The sequence below is a fragment of the Syngnathoides biaculeatus genome, chromosome 1, assembly GCF_019802595.1.
Source record: "Syngnathoides biaculeatus isolate LvHL_M chromosome 1, ASM1980259v1, whole genome shotgun sequence".
NCBI classification, from domain to species: Eukaryota; Metazoa; Chordata; class Actinopteri; order Syngnathiformes; family Syngnathidae; genus Syngnathoides; species Syngnathoides biaculeatus.
The window spans coordinates 14409306-14426105 of NC_084640.1; the positions used below are offsets into that span (position 1 = coordinate 14409306).

At 45.8% G+C, this 16800-nt stretch overlaps 2 protein-coding genes across 9 annotated transcripts in view; one reads left to right on the forward strand and one right to left on the reverse strand.

Annotated features, from left to right (window-relative positions):
* Positions 1-16800, forward strand: part of dtnbp1b (dystrobrevin binding protein 1b) — a 45749-nt gene that overhangs the window by 7438 nt on the left and 21511 nt on the right. For 4 of the 8 annotated variants that reach the window (XM_061820578.1, XM_061820570.1, XM_061820631.1 and 1 more), the window contains one exon: positions 14044-14161. Coding sequence is in view for 4 of the 8 variants with exons in the window: in XM_061820597.1 (XP_061676581.1) it covers positions 14122-14161 (40 nt within the window). In the remaining 4 variants the exon portion in view is untranslated. Of the gene's footprint in view, positions 1-13148; positions 13394-13434; positions 13454-14043; positions 14162-16800 lie in introns of those variants that run through there. The other 4 variants (XM_061820606.1, XM_061820613.1, XM_061820588.1 and 1 more) reach the window with 4 other exon arrangements.
* On the reverse strand, positions 1507-13013 carry mylipa (myosin regulatory light chain interacting protein a). The gene is made up of 7 exons (XM_061820160.1): positions 12695-13013; positions 11629-11819; positions 4449-4634; positions 4060-4257; positions 3798-3962; positions 3270-3687; positions 1507-3181 (listed from the first exon to the last, which is right to left on the reverse strand). Exons 1-7 carry the CDS (start codon positions 12779-12781, stop codon positions 2957-2959), a joined length of 1470 nt encoding a protein of 489 aa, XP_061676144.1. The 5' UTR covers positions 12782-13013; the 3' UTR covers positions 1507-2956.

Consider the following 16800-nt stretch of genomic DNA (forward strand, 5'->3'; position numbering starts at 1 on the left):
TTAAACTCCAGCTCACCCAGTTGTTCCCACTGGGATAATTAGTTATGAATCCGAACCAGAATTAAAAAGTGAATTTAAAAGAATTTCTCACCGCCGCAAACATTGCAAACTGATTTTAGCCGCTTTAAGATAAATGTGTTTTGTTTTTTTCTTCCAGTGGGTAATTTCTATTGATATAAATGATTAAAATTGCTCTTGTGGCTCAAGGTAATCATTTTGGGTCTAACGTTGCAATATGGACCACACCCACTTTAGTCATTACTAGAGTTTTATTTCGCTTGTGATCGTGGAAGTATGATTTAGTCAATTAATAATTGCATGAAGATTGCGCCTGGGAGGACTTTTACAATTTTTTCACGACTAAAATTAATTTTAAAGGGAATCTTGATTTTAAATACTGATTGTTTAATGTATTTTATCTGCCCCTTTTCTGTACCGCTTATCCTCACGAGTGAGCTGTGGTCTATCCCGACTATCTTCGGGCGAGAGGCGGCGTACGCCCTGAACTTTATTATAATTTGGATAATTTTTAATTTATAAAAGAATTTGCAAATATTTAAAGTGTGCATAAATTTTTGGGGGACACCCTGTACTACCACTATATTTTTAATGAATGAAAATATACTATATTATGTATATTTAATATAAAATAAGCCTTTAAGCTGTAACACTAAATATGTACATTTAATTAAAAAAAGTTTCATTATTTTATATACTTGCACACCACAGCCATCTTTTTATTGTATTAAAAAGAGGAAATGCGCCAATTATTTAACAGCATTATGACAAGCACGGAAGGCGTTATATAATAAGCAATAATGATCCTAACTTTTCCTTATCAGTGGTGCTGTACAGTCACTAACCACGCGTCGTCACTTCTGGACCGGTCACTGGACTTTGGCAACAAAATGCGATGACGTGCACCCGAATTGCGTTCTAAGTATATTTAATATGATCAAGATGTCGAGGCCCGGCAGAGTCACGGATGGAAAAACAAAAACATGACTTTACATCCTCTCTCCGAGTCAATATTTTATTTAAAAAAAAAAAAAAAAAAGCCCTGCCAAGTTTTTTGGGGGAACTATTCCATGATTGACTAAACCAGTTCAAACCGGTTGGCAGTAGGTTCATGCATTAAAATATAAAGGAATTTAAAAAAAAAAAAAAAACTTGACAGAGGAGTTAACATTTAACTTTATTTTATGGCCTTTTTACTACTTAAATAAATCGGACTGATTGAAGATTTTATAAAAATTAAATATATACACACAAAACCAACCTTAAGAATTTCTTTGATACATCTTAAAAACTCACTAGTCCACTTAAATATGTTGTCAGTTTTCCTCGAACTAAAGTTCAACTTTTGTTTGTTCAAAAGTTTTGGTGAATCTTTTGTTTTACTGCTGCTGAGGTGCTTGGACACTAATTGGCTAAATGAAGGAAATAAATATGCTACAAATAAATTTATTCCACTCATTACTCAATCAACACAAACCAAATTTTGTATTTAAAAAAAAAAAACCTTTATTAATACTTTGACAAAAGCATAACTTACAGACTGTAGAATGCTTCATAAAATAGAAACAAAATCATTAACTTCTTTGCAGAAAAAAAAAATATATATATTGGAAAAAAAAATGGCAATGCTGCTACATGAAGGCCAAACCTTTTTAAAACTAAAACAGTGGAGATGCAGCTTCCTTGGTAAAGTGACTATGTACTTTTTAAATAGTTGACATTTAAATAATAATAAAAAAGCAGGCAGGTATTGCACACTCTTGAAAACTCACTAGATTTTTTTTCCCCCCCCCAGAGAGAGAGAGAGAGAGAGAGAAGGCTTTTAAAGCAGGGGTGGGCCAACATTTTTTTTTTATTTGAATGTGACATTTACGATTATTGCAGACCGCAATAACAAAGGCAAGCCAGGTTTTAACCCAACGTAAAATTTGGGAGCCATGTCGACTCAGAAAAGAAGTGATGAGACGCCGTGGCTGCAATCACACAGGAAGTCTGCCGTTTCGGGATGGATCATGATCTAAGGGCGAATTCGTCCCTGAGATTTTGTCCTAATGCTAAGAAATTTGAGCCACATATTTTAAGATTTATGAAACTAAATTGCAAAAACGTGACTATGTGGCGGCAAAGCTCGACTTCACATGGCGGTTTTTGGACGAGTTTGGCTTCAAAGAGGAACTCTAAGAGATTTGTCTGATTGCGACTAAACTGGAAAAACCCATACCGTACAGATTGGTATCACCGAATTACCAACAATCTGGCTTTCCTCATTGCGTGTGGCAGAGAAGTTTCATTTCAAAATGTCAGTTTTAGAATTCTTCAAAAGTTAGAACTGGAGATTTTTTTCCGACTGCTACCAAATTTGAAGCAGGAACGTCAGACTGTTGTTGGTAAATTGCAGACAATTTGGGTTTCTCACATACGGCCCACGGACCTCAGGTTGCCCATCTTTGCTTTAAAAGACTCCCCTCCCGACCCCCTTCCTGCCCACAGGGAGTCTGGTCCGCGTGGTCCTTTGGCGTTGGAGTTAGATAATTGGAGAGCTCGGAAACGGCTGGTAAAAAGCGGAGTGTCTGCAATCTGTAGACTGATTGCGAGTGGATCCATTACATTTTTCTTCATTTTATTTTTAGCCTGCTCGTTGGCATAGAAACGAAAGACTAAAAGAACAACAGCAAACGGCTTAAATAAAAGTTCAGCTGGTTTAAAAACGTCCAGGCAACTTTTAAAAAGTAAAACAAATGAAAATCACGATTAAACGAGAAGGGGAATGTCTGACGTATCGGCTCAACCGATCATTTGGATTCGGAGGAGCGCGCTAAAACCTTTTTGGCAGCGCACACGCAAAACTCGAGAGTGGTTTGTCCATCAAGAGTCCAGGAAATGGAACACTAACCCTAGCCAAAAAAAAAAAAAAAAAAAGCATTTGTGGCAGTATTCCTCACGTGTGAGTGAAGATTTTGTCGTAGTCGTCCCCCGCGCAGTCGTGAGGGGAGGCCAGGTCGCGACAGATGGATGCGGGGATGCCGCCGCCGCCGCCACCGCCGCCGCCGTCCACCATGCGGTTGGCTTGCCGGTCGGCCATGGCCAGGTCGAGGAGGCTGGTGCAGGTGGGCAGGTAGACGTGCTGCACGTGCTCCACCTCCGAGCGGCACACCGGACACAACTGCGACGAAACGAGAAAATGAAGGAAACTGCGTACTACGGAAATTCCTGATCTTGAAAAACCACAGTGGCAGAAATGCAACCCTCACCTGCAGCTGGTTGGCGCACGTCTGGCAGCACACCAGGTGACCGCAAGGGCAGAAGGCGGCGTCGATCTGCTCTTCGCAGCACAGCATGCACAACAGCGCCTCCCGCAGTTTGTGCAGCCTCTCTTGGAGCGCCCGACTCTGCTGGCAGCTACCGCAGTCGTCGTCGTCCGAGCCGTCCTGGCGACTAGGCGAGGGCGACGCGGGCGAGCGTTCGCCCCCGGAGCGGGACATCAAATCCACGACGCCGGCGTTGTAGAGGGCGCGGCGGGCGTGGTCGTACACTTCTTTGGAGGTGCGGCGGATGTCGAAGACGTACTTCTTCCCCAGGTTGATGTTCTCGTTGAGAAAGAGCGACGCTAGGTGACCCTTGAAATCACGGCTGTACTGCATCATCACCGCGTTGGTTACCGTATCGCACCTGAACAGTCGGAACAAATTTGTACAGATTTTAAAATTGAATTTTGACTGGCTTGTTGGTTTTCAAGTTCTGAAGCACGTATTATGGCATTCTGGGATCTTGTGCGGTACCGGTAGAAGGCGTGCGTCTCTGTGATGGCACGGTAAAGGCCGCTGGCAGCGCGGTTGCTGACCAGCTTGAACATGAGCACTGCGCTGTCGTTGTTGTCCTTGGTGACCGTCAGGTACACGGTCTTCCCCGACTGGGTGGCAATCTGAATGAGAGGGTAGCTGACCCTGTACAGTGGGGGCAAATGTGTACAGTATGAATGAGGATAGAAGCAAAACACATCTAAATATAAATAAGGTTCTCTGTCAAGGGGGTGGGACGCACCGGTTGACGAGACTGAAGTCCTCCTTGCACACAGCGATGCCTTCGGGTCCGACGCCAATGGCCAAGCGCTGGCCGTGGCCGTCGCGGGCCCAGTGCCACTCCACGCCGTAGTGCTCTAGCGAGGAGACCAGCTGCAGAGCTTGGTACTCCACCGAGGCCTGGCTCAAGCCTTCCAGGGCTTTGTGTCTGGACACGATGCTGCAATCACAGGTTGGTCACTCGGGCTGATTTAAAATAAACATTCCGATCGATCTCTTACAGTAGTCGAGGAATGAATTACTACCTGACCCTCTGGAGCGGTCAATGTGAAAGAAGATTGTGCAACGCCACTACTAGTATCGATCCCTATATGACCTAGAATACAGGATACATTCCGGGAGTCCGCTTACTTGTTGACCGTGGTAGGACACGGCTCCTCTCCGCAGAGCTCCAAGTACCAGTAGCGGGCCGTGTTTTGGTTGTAGTCACCAAACTCTGCCTGGGCCAACAGGGCGCTCAGCTCCATGGCCTGGTCAGAGCCCATGCGTAGGTGGCCATTTTGGAGGTCCTCCTTCACGTGCGTGAAGAAAATGTGTCTGGTGGGGAAACAACTCCTGGTTACGGAGAGGAACTCGGATTCAATAGACTAGAAGTCTTTGTGTGGGGAGATTGTAGTCATTTTCAATGAGACTAGTGAGTCACTGGGTAAACCGTAACAGAGGCAGAATAGGTGGGCTCAGCTGTCACAGTTTTCAATGAGTCAGTAAGATCCACAATGAGAAGTTCCTGTAAAAAGACGGCAGTACGTCTCCGCAGTTGCCGGCAACAATATTTGGCCTTCGATCAGTACCCCCAGTTAGAAGACGGGTGGCGCATTGTAGGGAAATTCTATCGGTCCGCTCATCTCAAATCAAAACGAGGCAGTTTTTTTTTTTTTTTAAACGAGAAGCTGTTTTTGTTTGGCTTAAACATGACGAGAACACGGCGTTCTGGTGTGGCCAAAGAAAACAGCGACCACTGAAAAATACACGTCAGCTAGGGGGAGGCGAGCTGAAAACTCTTTTGTCCACAAGATGTAAGGGATTCTTCAACAGCAGGAGACGAGAACGCCGTGACATCATCGCTTAGTCTCTGAACTGAAGTAACACCGGCAGGCAACTCCTGCAGTTGACCTACGACACAGTAACCTTAAGGATATTGGAACTGTAAATCAGGTCGGGCAGGCCTTTTAGTGACTCATTAGTAAAGCCTCGTATCCGCCACCAAGCCGTGCAGTTCAATTGGGAGCAAAAAAAAAAAAAAAGTCCTTTCAAAGACAGGATCCAACGACCCTCCTGTCAGTGGTAATTCGTAGAGAGGATTGGAGAGATTCCACGTTTGTAACATCGCAGGTGCAAGGCAATTTTTTTAAGACTGCAGATAGATACTAAAGATCGGGTTTTATCGTGGTAAACAACTAAATTGTTAACCAGACACACGGGTCAAGACTTTTGACTTAGTCTCCTCTGAGGATGTTGTCCACGGAGGACGACCGAGACCGTGGCGCTTCCTTGGCGCTCCTCGGGGACTGGCCCAGACTGTCGAGGGGCAAACCGGTAGCAGCTGTGGAGTCGTGTAAGCAAACGTCAGTCAGCCAGAGCCGCCTCCCTGTCAAGCCAGACCATAACAAGCCGGCAGAGTAGCCCACCAGCCGTGCCTGTAACAAACTCGCGCTTTGATATGGTGTCAAACATCCCATTCCTACCCCACCCCCCCCAGCTGCCTCTGTACACACACAACAAACACTGTTCTATTGTGTCAGGCCCAGCGTGCGCCATTTGTCACATCGCTGCTCGTTTGGCGACCTACCTGACGTAAACAATGGGCGGGAGAGCGGCAGGGTGCCTACCCGGGGTTACTATCGGGCAAGGCAAGCGCCGGGGTTACTACAGTTCAGGCGGAGCGACGTTAACCACGGTCGGCGCGTCGCTGAGCATCAATGCGGAAAGCTCGTTTTGGAATTGATATTTCCTTGATGAATGGAACTGCAAAATATTTTTTTTTTTACTTCGTGGGGGTTAATGGTCCGGCGCAAATTGGCATTTTACAGTGTGTAGACCTCAGTCAAGGTCAAACTACCCCAGTTTGATTCTGGTTCAAAGTACCAAGTACCCACCACAATGTCAAACACTTAAAAGCCTTCACTGAGGTCATAAAAATAGAAATTAACAGGTCAACAGCAAAAAAAAAAAAAAAAAAAAAAACTAAAAGGTGCTGTAGCTCAACTCAAGACAAACTGTTATTTTTTTGAAAAATATCAAGTAGGAAATTGAGAGCTCTTCCAGTCCGACTGCCTTGCGGCGGAATGCAAGGGAACGATGAACCCTCCCCACAGAAGCGCTGCAAAAGCCACTTTCTCACGTGAGCAGTGTAAATAAATGAAAACTGTGCGGTAAATATAACTGCTTGGGAGTTTGGTCGGTTTCCCTGTGATTGAGCGGAACTCCTGCGGGGCGCAGCCGATGAAAGGCGGACTGTTCGCAGCCAAAAAAACTTCCAGCGGCAGATTCTCGTGCAAGCTACCGATATCCCTTCAGGAAAAAAAAAAAAAAAAACAACAAAACAGTTGGGATCAGTCCTGTTCTCTTAACTTATTAGCAGGGCATTTAAGAGGTTCTACAATTTTGTAGACTTGAAGTGCTCTAAAAGTAATGAATCTGTTTATGGGGTTATACAAAACCTGAGAGGTTGCAAGGTGGAGTTAAAAGGCATCCAAGTGTTGAAAAAGCAAACAAAAGTGTTGGTGAACAACCCAGACCGGTAGCAAAGTCAAAGAAAAGGTTCTCCTCTATAAAAACCCCATTGTCTCCCCCCCCCCCCCCATTTTGGGTCTTCCACCCCAACCGGCCCGGAGAGAACAAAACGTCCCCGTACAAAAGTGAAACCCAACACCGCCGCGTCGATGCTGCGCTCGCTCGCAGCCAATCGCCCGCGAGGGTTTTTCATCCCAACAATGCGGTCCGCGCTGGCATTTCAAATGCGGGAGGGGGGCGGGGGGGTTACTAGCAGTCAATGAACTCCAGTAAACTCCGTCACGAGTCTGCGCCGAGAAACCGATGTTTCCAACGTAGGCGCAGCGACGACGCCGGAACGGCACCGAAACAAAAACTAACTGTGGGAACGAATGCACCCTTGCCTTGGCTAATCCTGCAAACGATAAAGTTTGACGCCATGTGCCGCCCGCAATAGACGGCACGGGCAAAACAGCCTCGCAGCTTAGGGTCGGCCAGTTGTCTAGGATACTCGCTTTCGATTGGACAAATACCCCGTTTGATGGAATTTTGCCCAAATTGTCCTTCAAACAAAAAAAAAAAAAAAAAAAAAAAATGGGTCAGCCTCATGTTCAATTGAAAATATTTGCTCAGCCACTGGACTGGCACATATTACGTCACCTCCAACCTGATTTTTTTTTTTTTTTGGGGCGGGGGGTTACAAGCCCCACAGATAAACGTACGTTTCAAATGGATGCCACTCCTATTTAAAAAAAAAAAAAAAAAAAAAAAAAAAAAGAATCCGCTGTAGTTAAACTTTAACTCCAGTGTAAACAACCCCGAAACGGACAAACAGAAGGTTAAATCCATTCAATACCTCAGATTTTAAAAATCAAACAAATAAAAATGTGCCAATATACTGTGCCTCGCTGTTGCGTCCGACAAAATGAAAACGGGAAGAAAGGGGGGAAGAAGAAAAAAAAAAAAAACCACTTCCCCTCCCCAGGTAATGACGCAAAACCGTTTGTTGGGCCACATCACGGAAAAGCAGATTAATGCAAATAAGATGCTTAACTACAACACACAAGCATTTAAGGAGGAGAGAGACTTCCCACTGGAAGGTCTCGGTGTCCTTATTTCACTTCGACAGACTCTTTAAGCCCATTTCACGCATTTAAAGAAGCGGGACTTTAAATAAATTTAAAAAAAATTTAAGATTCTGTGTGCGATAAACTCAAGTCTGGCTAATTAAGAAGTTCTTAAAAACAAAATGTGCTTTAAAAAAAAAAAAAAAAAAAAAAAAGTAGAAAAATAAACAGTGTTTCACAAGAGAAAAAAAAGAAACTAGACTGCGCACAGGCCACTTTCACGCGGTAATTCGGCTTCAACTTGTGGTCAGGGCAAAACTTTGCTGTGAATATTATTTTATGTGAACGGTTGACATCCTCAGAACAGTGGTGACATGTGCCGTTGGTGTGTCAGAAGAGTTTAAGGTGGAGGTGGGACTGCATCAGGGTTCCGCGCTGAGCCCCTTCCTGTTTGCGGTAGTAATGGATAGGCTGACGGACGAGGTTAGACTGGAATCCCCTTTTACTATGATGTTCGCGGATGATAGTGATCTGCAGTGAAAGCAGGGAGCAGGCGGAGGACAATTAGAAAGATGGAGGGTACGCACTGGAAATGAGATTAATGAGGATTAGCCGAAGTAAAACAGAATATGTGCGTGAACGAGAGGAGTGGAGGAGGAAGAGTGAAGCTCCAGGGAGAAGAGATAGCGAAGGTGGAGGACTTCAAATACAGAGCAATCGAGAGGGTGGTAAGGAAGTGAAGAAACTGGTGCAAGTGGGGTGGAACAGTTGGCGGAAGGTGTCTGGTGTTTTATGTGACGGGAGCGTATCCCCCAGGATACCAATTTTGGATGCAGAGCGCGCAGTCTAGTTTTTAATTCTACGTCATCGGTCCTGCTCAATGTCGCGCGGAGCAATTGACGCCGACATTAGCGCTGGTGTCTGGCTCTAAAAGAACCGGAACAGCAACGCTCGGGGCGACCCGCCGTAAGTACGACGTGGCAGGCGAGTGGCGACTTACATAAGCTGTTCTGAGCGCGCTCTGTGCGGCATGTTACATAATGCAGATGCCCTATAAGAAGGAGAAGAAGAAAGGGGGATCGGGGTGTTTGGATGGTGAACAAGCTTAGAACTTCCGAGCCCACTTTTTGGGTCTTTGTTGCTCACTCAATACACCGACATGCTATACACAAACACACAGCCGAGATTCTGTTTGTGCGCGTTAATGTTCCCAAAAACACCAGTTGAACATTACCTCGGCGCGCACGCATGGATTATCCCGGCACCTTCTACGACAGTGTTTTGCGCGCACGATGACGAGGCCGCGAGTTTGCGTTAAGTAGGTCAAGGGTGACGACGGCTCAAAACAAGACTCCCTCACGCAAAGTCACGTCTGGAAGAAGTCAGACTTCGGCTCAGCGAGCGTTGGGAGGATTAGCACAGGATGGCAAAACATGACCGAAGATCATAATTTCTCCCACGTATCATCTTGGGACGACACGCGTTTAAATATTGAGAAATTCCGTGCTTTGGGTCGGCACAGTCCGAAGCAAGACTCAAGATCCTCAAACTAATGAGCTTAGACAAGCAGAGTTCCTGACTCAGTGCTTGAGAGTCCCAGTTGTGTCTGCCTATAAATAGAAAGGATATGGACGTGGCGCGTTCTACTACACGTATTCTGGTGGCTATGTTAGCATGCTCAATCCGTACAAATAAGTAAACAAAAAAAGTGACTGGGGGCGGGGGATTTAATATCTCGTATCAAAACTGAAGCAATATTTCCAATTGGAAATAACGTAAATCCAATTAATCCGTTCCAGACACAAAACTATATAGAATATATATTGCTTTAATTCCATCATTTTTTTGTAGAGAATACATAACTGAAAAACGACTTTAAAATGGATAAATGACCAATTTTTACCTCTGTAGAAAATGTAGCGTTCGGATATTTTTTTTAGACTAGTATTCTGCTCCTTCGATCACCACCAATGTGCTTTAAAAAAAAAAAAAATATATATATATATATATATATATATATATATAATTACTGCATTGCTCAAAACTAACAAAACCAAAACAAATTAGCATGTGAGGTGCAGCAACAATATTTATCCACTTGGGGTCACCATCCTCACATTGTACACTTTGGTAACTTTAACTTTGAGTGTGTGTGGCTTTAAAAAGGCGGGGCCTCGCCTGGTGAGTGACATGGGAGGATACTAGTGAGCATGTAAAGTTGGCTGCTAGCTTAAGTTAGCAGCTAGCTAACAGTAAGCCAGTCTGTGTTGAGTGAATGGACGTCAATTGCGGTCGTAGAGGAAGGTTTATTACGCTTTTTGGGGAGAGCGGCGGGGGGGGGGTTCACAGGTTATTAAACAATAGTAAAAATTGCTTATCCTTGACCACTCAAAGGGGAATTAGAATCATCTCACTGTGGTAGGCTAGTTAAGTTATCCAACATCGAAACAAGCTAACAACAAACTTCTCGTATGGTGGTCTTCACGCACACGCCCGACGTCAGAACATGCAGCGACTCGCCCACTCGCAAGCAGCGCCCCCCCCCACCCCTCAGGCCCATATTCGGCAACCTTTTGAGGCAGAAAGTGAAAAGGCAAAGAGGACATTCGGGAGAGGGGGGGTGGGGGTGGTGTCATACCACGAGAGGGACACTCGGCCGCCTGCTCGGCTGCGACCTACGCGAGATTAGCGAGGGGTTATCAACGGATGGCTGGCGGTGCACATGGGCGAAGGGGGAGTCGTGGTGTGTGTGTGTGTGGGGGGGGTGTTATGTGATGGAGATGGGGGGGTGCAGGTGCTAGCGCGCAGATAAAAAAAAAAAAAAAGTACAGCTGTTGGATACTATTACAGCCACCACAAACGCAGAAATTTCAATACGTTACAACATTCACCAAAAATAAGACTTTTTAGATACATACATACATGTACATAGAGATAAAAAATATGCAATTTTAGAAAAATGACAAAAAGAGAAGATTGGAAAAAAAAAAAAAAAAAAAACATTTACACCCACAATCACACCTAAGGGCAATTTAGAGTCTCGAATTCACATGTTTTGGGGATGTTATGGGGGGGGGGGCATACACGGGCGGGGCCAGGTTTCGAGCCCTTGTCCTCAGAACTGTGGAGCAGATTCTTTAACCAGTCAACCACCATGCCGCCTACGAGAAAAATATTCTACAAATTTAAATTAAAAAAAAAAAAAAAAGTGTTTTGCGTTAGTTTCTTTATGAAAAACGTGCATGTTTTTGTCCTTGGGAAGAATAAACTAATTTTCATACGGTATTAAATATTCCCATGCCAACAAAGCTGACGCCCAGAACATCCTGGCATCCCTCAGCGGCCGCGGCTTAAAAAAAAAAAAAAGTCAGTGGCGTTTCGTGCCGTCTTTCCCAGAGTGAACGGGGAGGGGCGGTGACAGAGGTCAGATCCTAAGGTCGTGTAAGGAAGGTGGGGGGGGGGGCTGTCAAGCAAAGAGCTGCCGTCTCATATATCCTGCTGTGCCGTAATGACCTCAAGTAAACCCGGAAGAGCTTGAGGATGACGTTACTTATATTTTACGAACAATGGAAGCCGCCAAGATTAAAATGTGTGTGTGTATATATATATATATATATATATATATATATATATATATATATATATAATTTGCAGATTGGGGGTGGGGTGGGGGGGGGCTACGGTCACGAGCCCAAAACTCAAAAATCGATTAATTCACGCCGATCCGAACGCCAAGTCTCTCGCCCGCGTACCTGGTTTGCTCCTGCAGAACGAGATGCGGCTCGACGAAGAACTTGACCCGCAGCCGCAGCCGGCACGGCGCCACGCTGTCCACCTGCTGGCAGATGCGATTGCGCAGGTTCAGCCACAGGTTCTCCCCTTTGCTGCCCGTCAGCTGCAGCCCGAAGTAGTCCGCCTCGATGATCCCCAACTTCCTGCAAACCTGGAAGGAAAAAAAAAAAAACGATTGAAAACGACAAGACAGGACAAACAGGATGAGACAAACATAAGCAAGTAGATGAAGCATAAGTGCTTGTTTGTGTTGTGTTTAGGTTAACGCGGGTATTTTTATATTTCCTTTACCGCCCAAGATAATTTGTTGCATTAAAACACTGCACAATTTTAAAAAATTAAATGCTCCAGGTCCACTTATTTTAAATGAACTTAATCCTCAAATAAAAACACCCCATAGTATTTTGTTTTTAGCATAAATACGTACTAGATTCTTCGATTTTATCGAGATCAAGCGCCATGATATATGAATTTGTTCAACTTTTTCCATGCCCCCCCCCCCATGTAGTTACGCCCCTGCGTCCACGCCCCCCTACGAGCAGCTGCCGGAGGGCTCGAGATGATTTCATTCGACAAAACTTTTACAAGTACCCACTTGAACAAAAAAACGTGATGATAAATTCCAGGGAGAAGTGAAAAGTTTTAAGCGTTTATTCCGGTGGAGAAGTGGGGGGGAAAAAAAATATTAAAAAGGAACATCAAGTGCTCGGCGGTGAGAATGAACTCGAGTAACCTTTCGAAAAAAAAAAAAAACCACGCGCCGGATGCACTTTTGTTGCGTTTGCAGACACCGGAAATTAAGAAACTTGTACCTATGTGGCTCGTTATTGCCTCAAGTCCGTTCGATATACCGGGGAACTTTGAACGTCACACCGCAACGTAGTGAATGAATGGTACAAAAAAAATGGAGTGATGTCAATAGACTTGAACAAAGCACGTCAACCAACTCAAATATTGCGCTATTAATCATATTTTCTCGGGGTGGGGATAGATAAACGACGGCGTCTTTTTGTCCCCTCATACCACCTTATTCAAGCAGTCTTCTCCGTTCGCCTTCGCGTCAACTTCCACTTCCATCACTACCGAGTCCGGACGGGTAACGTGGCAAAGCATTTTTTGGGTTGTGATTCTTTGGTATACGCGCCACTCAATCGACAATTAAAAAAAAAAAAAAAAAGTCAAATCAAACAATCCTCCGGCGTTCTTGAATCTCCGACATTGAGCCCGCACTCGTCACTTTCTTTCGTCTTTCTCCTCGCTGGTCCGTCCTGGCGGCGGACTTCAACTTGCCACTTTCTCACTATATCTACCGAGTGCAAGCACCGCCCCGCTCGTCAGCAGACCAATAGCGGCCAGCTTTTTATAGTCGTTACCGGTATTTGGACCAATCAGACGTCTCGTTCCATCGGACGCCAGCGTGTGGCGTTCAAGGACGCCCTCATGTGGGGGCTTTGACTTAAATCAACTCACCTGTGCAAAAAAAAAAAACACATTTTAGCAAACCAGTCGAGAGAAGGAGAAGGTTTTAATAGCTTGTATTCAGCTTTGCAATGTTTATTTAAATTATATATGGGGAATATATTCCGGAAATAGCAACAGGAACAGGAAATAGGTGTGTTTTTTTTCCTGTTCTGCTTCTGAAAGTTTAATGACGTCGCAGTGGATTCACGTGCGGTGACCACGGCTAGAGAAATGTCGGCAAAAAAAAAAAAAAAAACCATACAGGTATGATGTATTGTATTAACAACCATGATCATTTATAGCAGTTCACATTTACAGCTTGAGGTCAGTCTTCCTCGAACTATTAAAAAATGAAAATAGGGGCAGTAAAACTACAAATGGAAGGTTGATTACAAAATATGTTTGGCTAGTAACATGTTGCTTGCATTACTTGTTTTCAAACGATGATTTAAAAGAATGTATGAAAACATTGCTTTAGTAATAATTAGTGAGGAGACTGAATAGTAATTCTTAAGCTAAGGTGACAACATATGCCAGAAAGCATCAAAAACATTTTTCAATTGTTATGCGAGCAAAGACTGCTTTTCATTTTTACGCTGAAACGACAACAAATTCAAAATGCCGCGTTAATTTTTATGCCAAGTAAACGACAACTTGAAATCTAATCGCAAGGAGGCCGAATAAGTGACAAATTGCGGATGGAATTCTCAAAGCAAGCAAAAGAATGATTAAATTCTGCCAGGTCAGGTCGGTTTACGTCCTGCAAACGGTTTAACCGGGATATTATTGTCAGAAATGTCAACTTGCCGGTCAATGAGACCACATTGACCAGGTAGTTGACATCGAGCTATCCATTAAGCTAACGCCGGCGGCCGAGTTTTTGTTAATCGACCGCGGCCTTCTTGTCGTCTTAGATGGGGCGGCGACGACGATCTGGAGCGGAAGAAAACGACGGCGGTGCCTCGGGTTGACGCGAGATGTGACTCGTGAGGATGCGCAACCGCCGTGGCCTTAAGCGGAAGCGCGAAGTCGGTGAGTGATCAAACACGCGCGCAGCTCAGCATCCACACGTCGATCAAGCTGGAAGTGAATAAATGACAAATTTTTACCTTTGTAGAAAATGTAACGTTTGGATATTTTTTTTATACTAGTATTCTGCTCCTTCGATCACCACCAATATGCTCCAAAAATGTAATTCCTGCATTGCTCAATACCAACAAAACTAAAACAAATGAGCACGTGAGCTCCAGCAACAATATTTGTCCACTAGGGGTCACCATCCTCACGCTGTACACTTTGGCATCTTTAACTTTGAGTGTGTGTGGCTTTAAAAAGGCGGTGCCTAGCCTGGTGAGTCACATGGGAGGACACAAGTGAGCATGTAAAGTTGGCTGCTAGCTTAAGTTAGCGGCTAGCTGTTAGCTAACAGTAAGCCAGTCTGTGTTGAGTGAATGGGCGTCAACGGCGGTGGTAAAAAAATGTTTATTACGTTTTTTTGGGGAGGGGGTGGGGGTATCGTTGGCCACTCGCACGGGAATTCGAATCATCTAACCGCGATAGGCTAGTTAGGATAGCTAACATCAAAACAAGCTAACAACAACAAAAAGTCATCGTACGGTGGTCTTCACGCACACGTCCGCCGTCAGAACAAGCTGGACTTCGGACTGACCCCTCCTACCCCACCCCCATCCCATCCAAAAATGGCCTCGCAGTGGCGTTACATAATCAGATGAGCTTCGTGGAGAGCCATCGCGCTAAATGGCGGAGACGAACGGGACTAATAACCGACGTGGGTGCAACTCGCCCTCGCAGCGTCCGTGCAGTTACAGATGACACGCGAAAGGAGATTTCATGCCGACTGCGGCTTTAATTCTTGCGTTAAGACAAAAGTATATAATAATAATAATAATCATCATCATCATCATAATTGTGAGATGGCAGCTGTTTATCCAGTCGGATTCCTTCTCGTGCACATGTAGGTCAATTTTTAAATTTGCCAGGGGATTTTTGAATTTTTTTCGCTCGCGTGTGACATCACGCCACGTGACATCATCGCTCGCCTCGCGGGCAAGACGCCGCGCTCCACTCAAGCGTGGCGCGAGCACATGTGTGCGCTTTGGAGTGTGTGTTTTTGTTTGTGCGCGTGTGTGTGGGGTCACATGACATCACGGCATCATCGCTGCCCACTCACTGTAAGCGCAGATTATGTCAGAAAGTGCCACGCGAGCAGAGCGGTTGCCGCCGCCGCCGCTCCCGATGTTGTTTTCATGGCGTCGTCGTCAAGTCTTCGCTCGCGTCCGTCCGAAAGCGAAAGAGGAGTGACGGGGCTATGAGGAAGAGCCCGGGGGGCCGCAGCATCGTCAGCGTCCGCGGCCCGGGGCAGGCGATTCCGAAGACCGTTCGCCGGCCATCGCGTCGGATGAATCCCCGTCGTCTGATTCGGGTTCGCCGCCGACTGCGGAGAGCGCCATGAAGAGGAGTCGGGGGTTCAGCACCTCTTTCAGCTTGGAGGAGGACCCCCAACTTCTGTCCGATGACGGGGACACCCAAGAGGAAGCGGATGAGTCGGCAAAGGAAGTGGAGAAGCCTGATCCTTTTTTGGGGGGCAGCCAACCTCAGAGATCGGGCGTCCTCCGGCCTGGAGCCTTGTGGCTTGCCGTGTCGCAGTGCCTGGCTTTCAGGTGGCCTCCTTGTCTGTCTCTCAGCAGGCCGGACAAGAACTTAACAGCCCGACCGTCGGCCAACGAGAACCCCTCGAGGCCGTCGCCCTCGCTTGACAGAAGCGTGACGCGGGAGAAAGGGGACGTCCCAACCAAGGGGACAAAAAGCGGCCCTGCCCCTTTTAAAGGGATCTCCCACTCCTCGCCGAGGTTGCCGAGCGCCAGACTGGCATCAGACTTAGCATCTGTGCTGCCGGAGAGAGAAACATTCTTGCGAATCGAGCTGGTAGATGCCACCGAGGGAGGGGAAGACTCCCACTATCGAGCCGAGTGGAAACTTTCCGAGACGACCAAGGACCTGGCGGAGGGCGTTTGGTTCTCACGGAACCAGAGGACTACAAATTGACCTGTTGGTCGACCGCGTCTGAACTGGTTTGAGCTCCTGTCATGGTCTCAGTTTACGGCAGTGTGGGTGGATAAGCTTGATTTCAATGAAAATGCTGAAGAAGAGTACCACCCTTGAAGACTGGTCAGGCCTCAGGATTTGTGGCTCGCCATGTTCTAGTCTCCATCTTTCAGATTGACCCCCTTATTTGTCTGACTGGACTAAATTATCTAGTAATGGACAGACCAAGCAACTTGGATGATTGGAAGCATTCTGAACCCACCCAGGGCTTGGTGCAGGGGATTGGGCTCACTTTGAATCAGAGAGCCGTAGAATAATGTGCTTATGAACTGTGGACTCTGGTGATGACTGAACTGGAGAAGCTGGACTATTTTTCTTAGGAACAGCCAACCTTCAGTATCGGGTGTAACTCAGGCTTCAAGAGTTCTGACTCACCATCACGATCTTGCTTTCTGACGGCCTCCTAAACTGCTGATAAGTGGACCAGTTGGCTAGTAGCTGGTTGAACCCTGATAATGAAGGTGGAGTCTGGTTTTTTTTTTGGCCAAGTAGAAGCTTTCTTTTGGGTCTTCCGGATCCCAAGAACACTAATTATTGCATTTTTT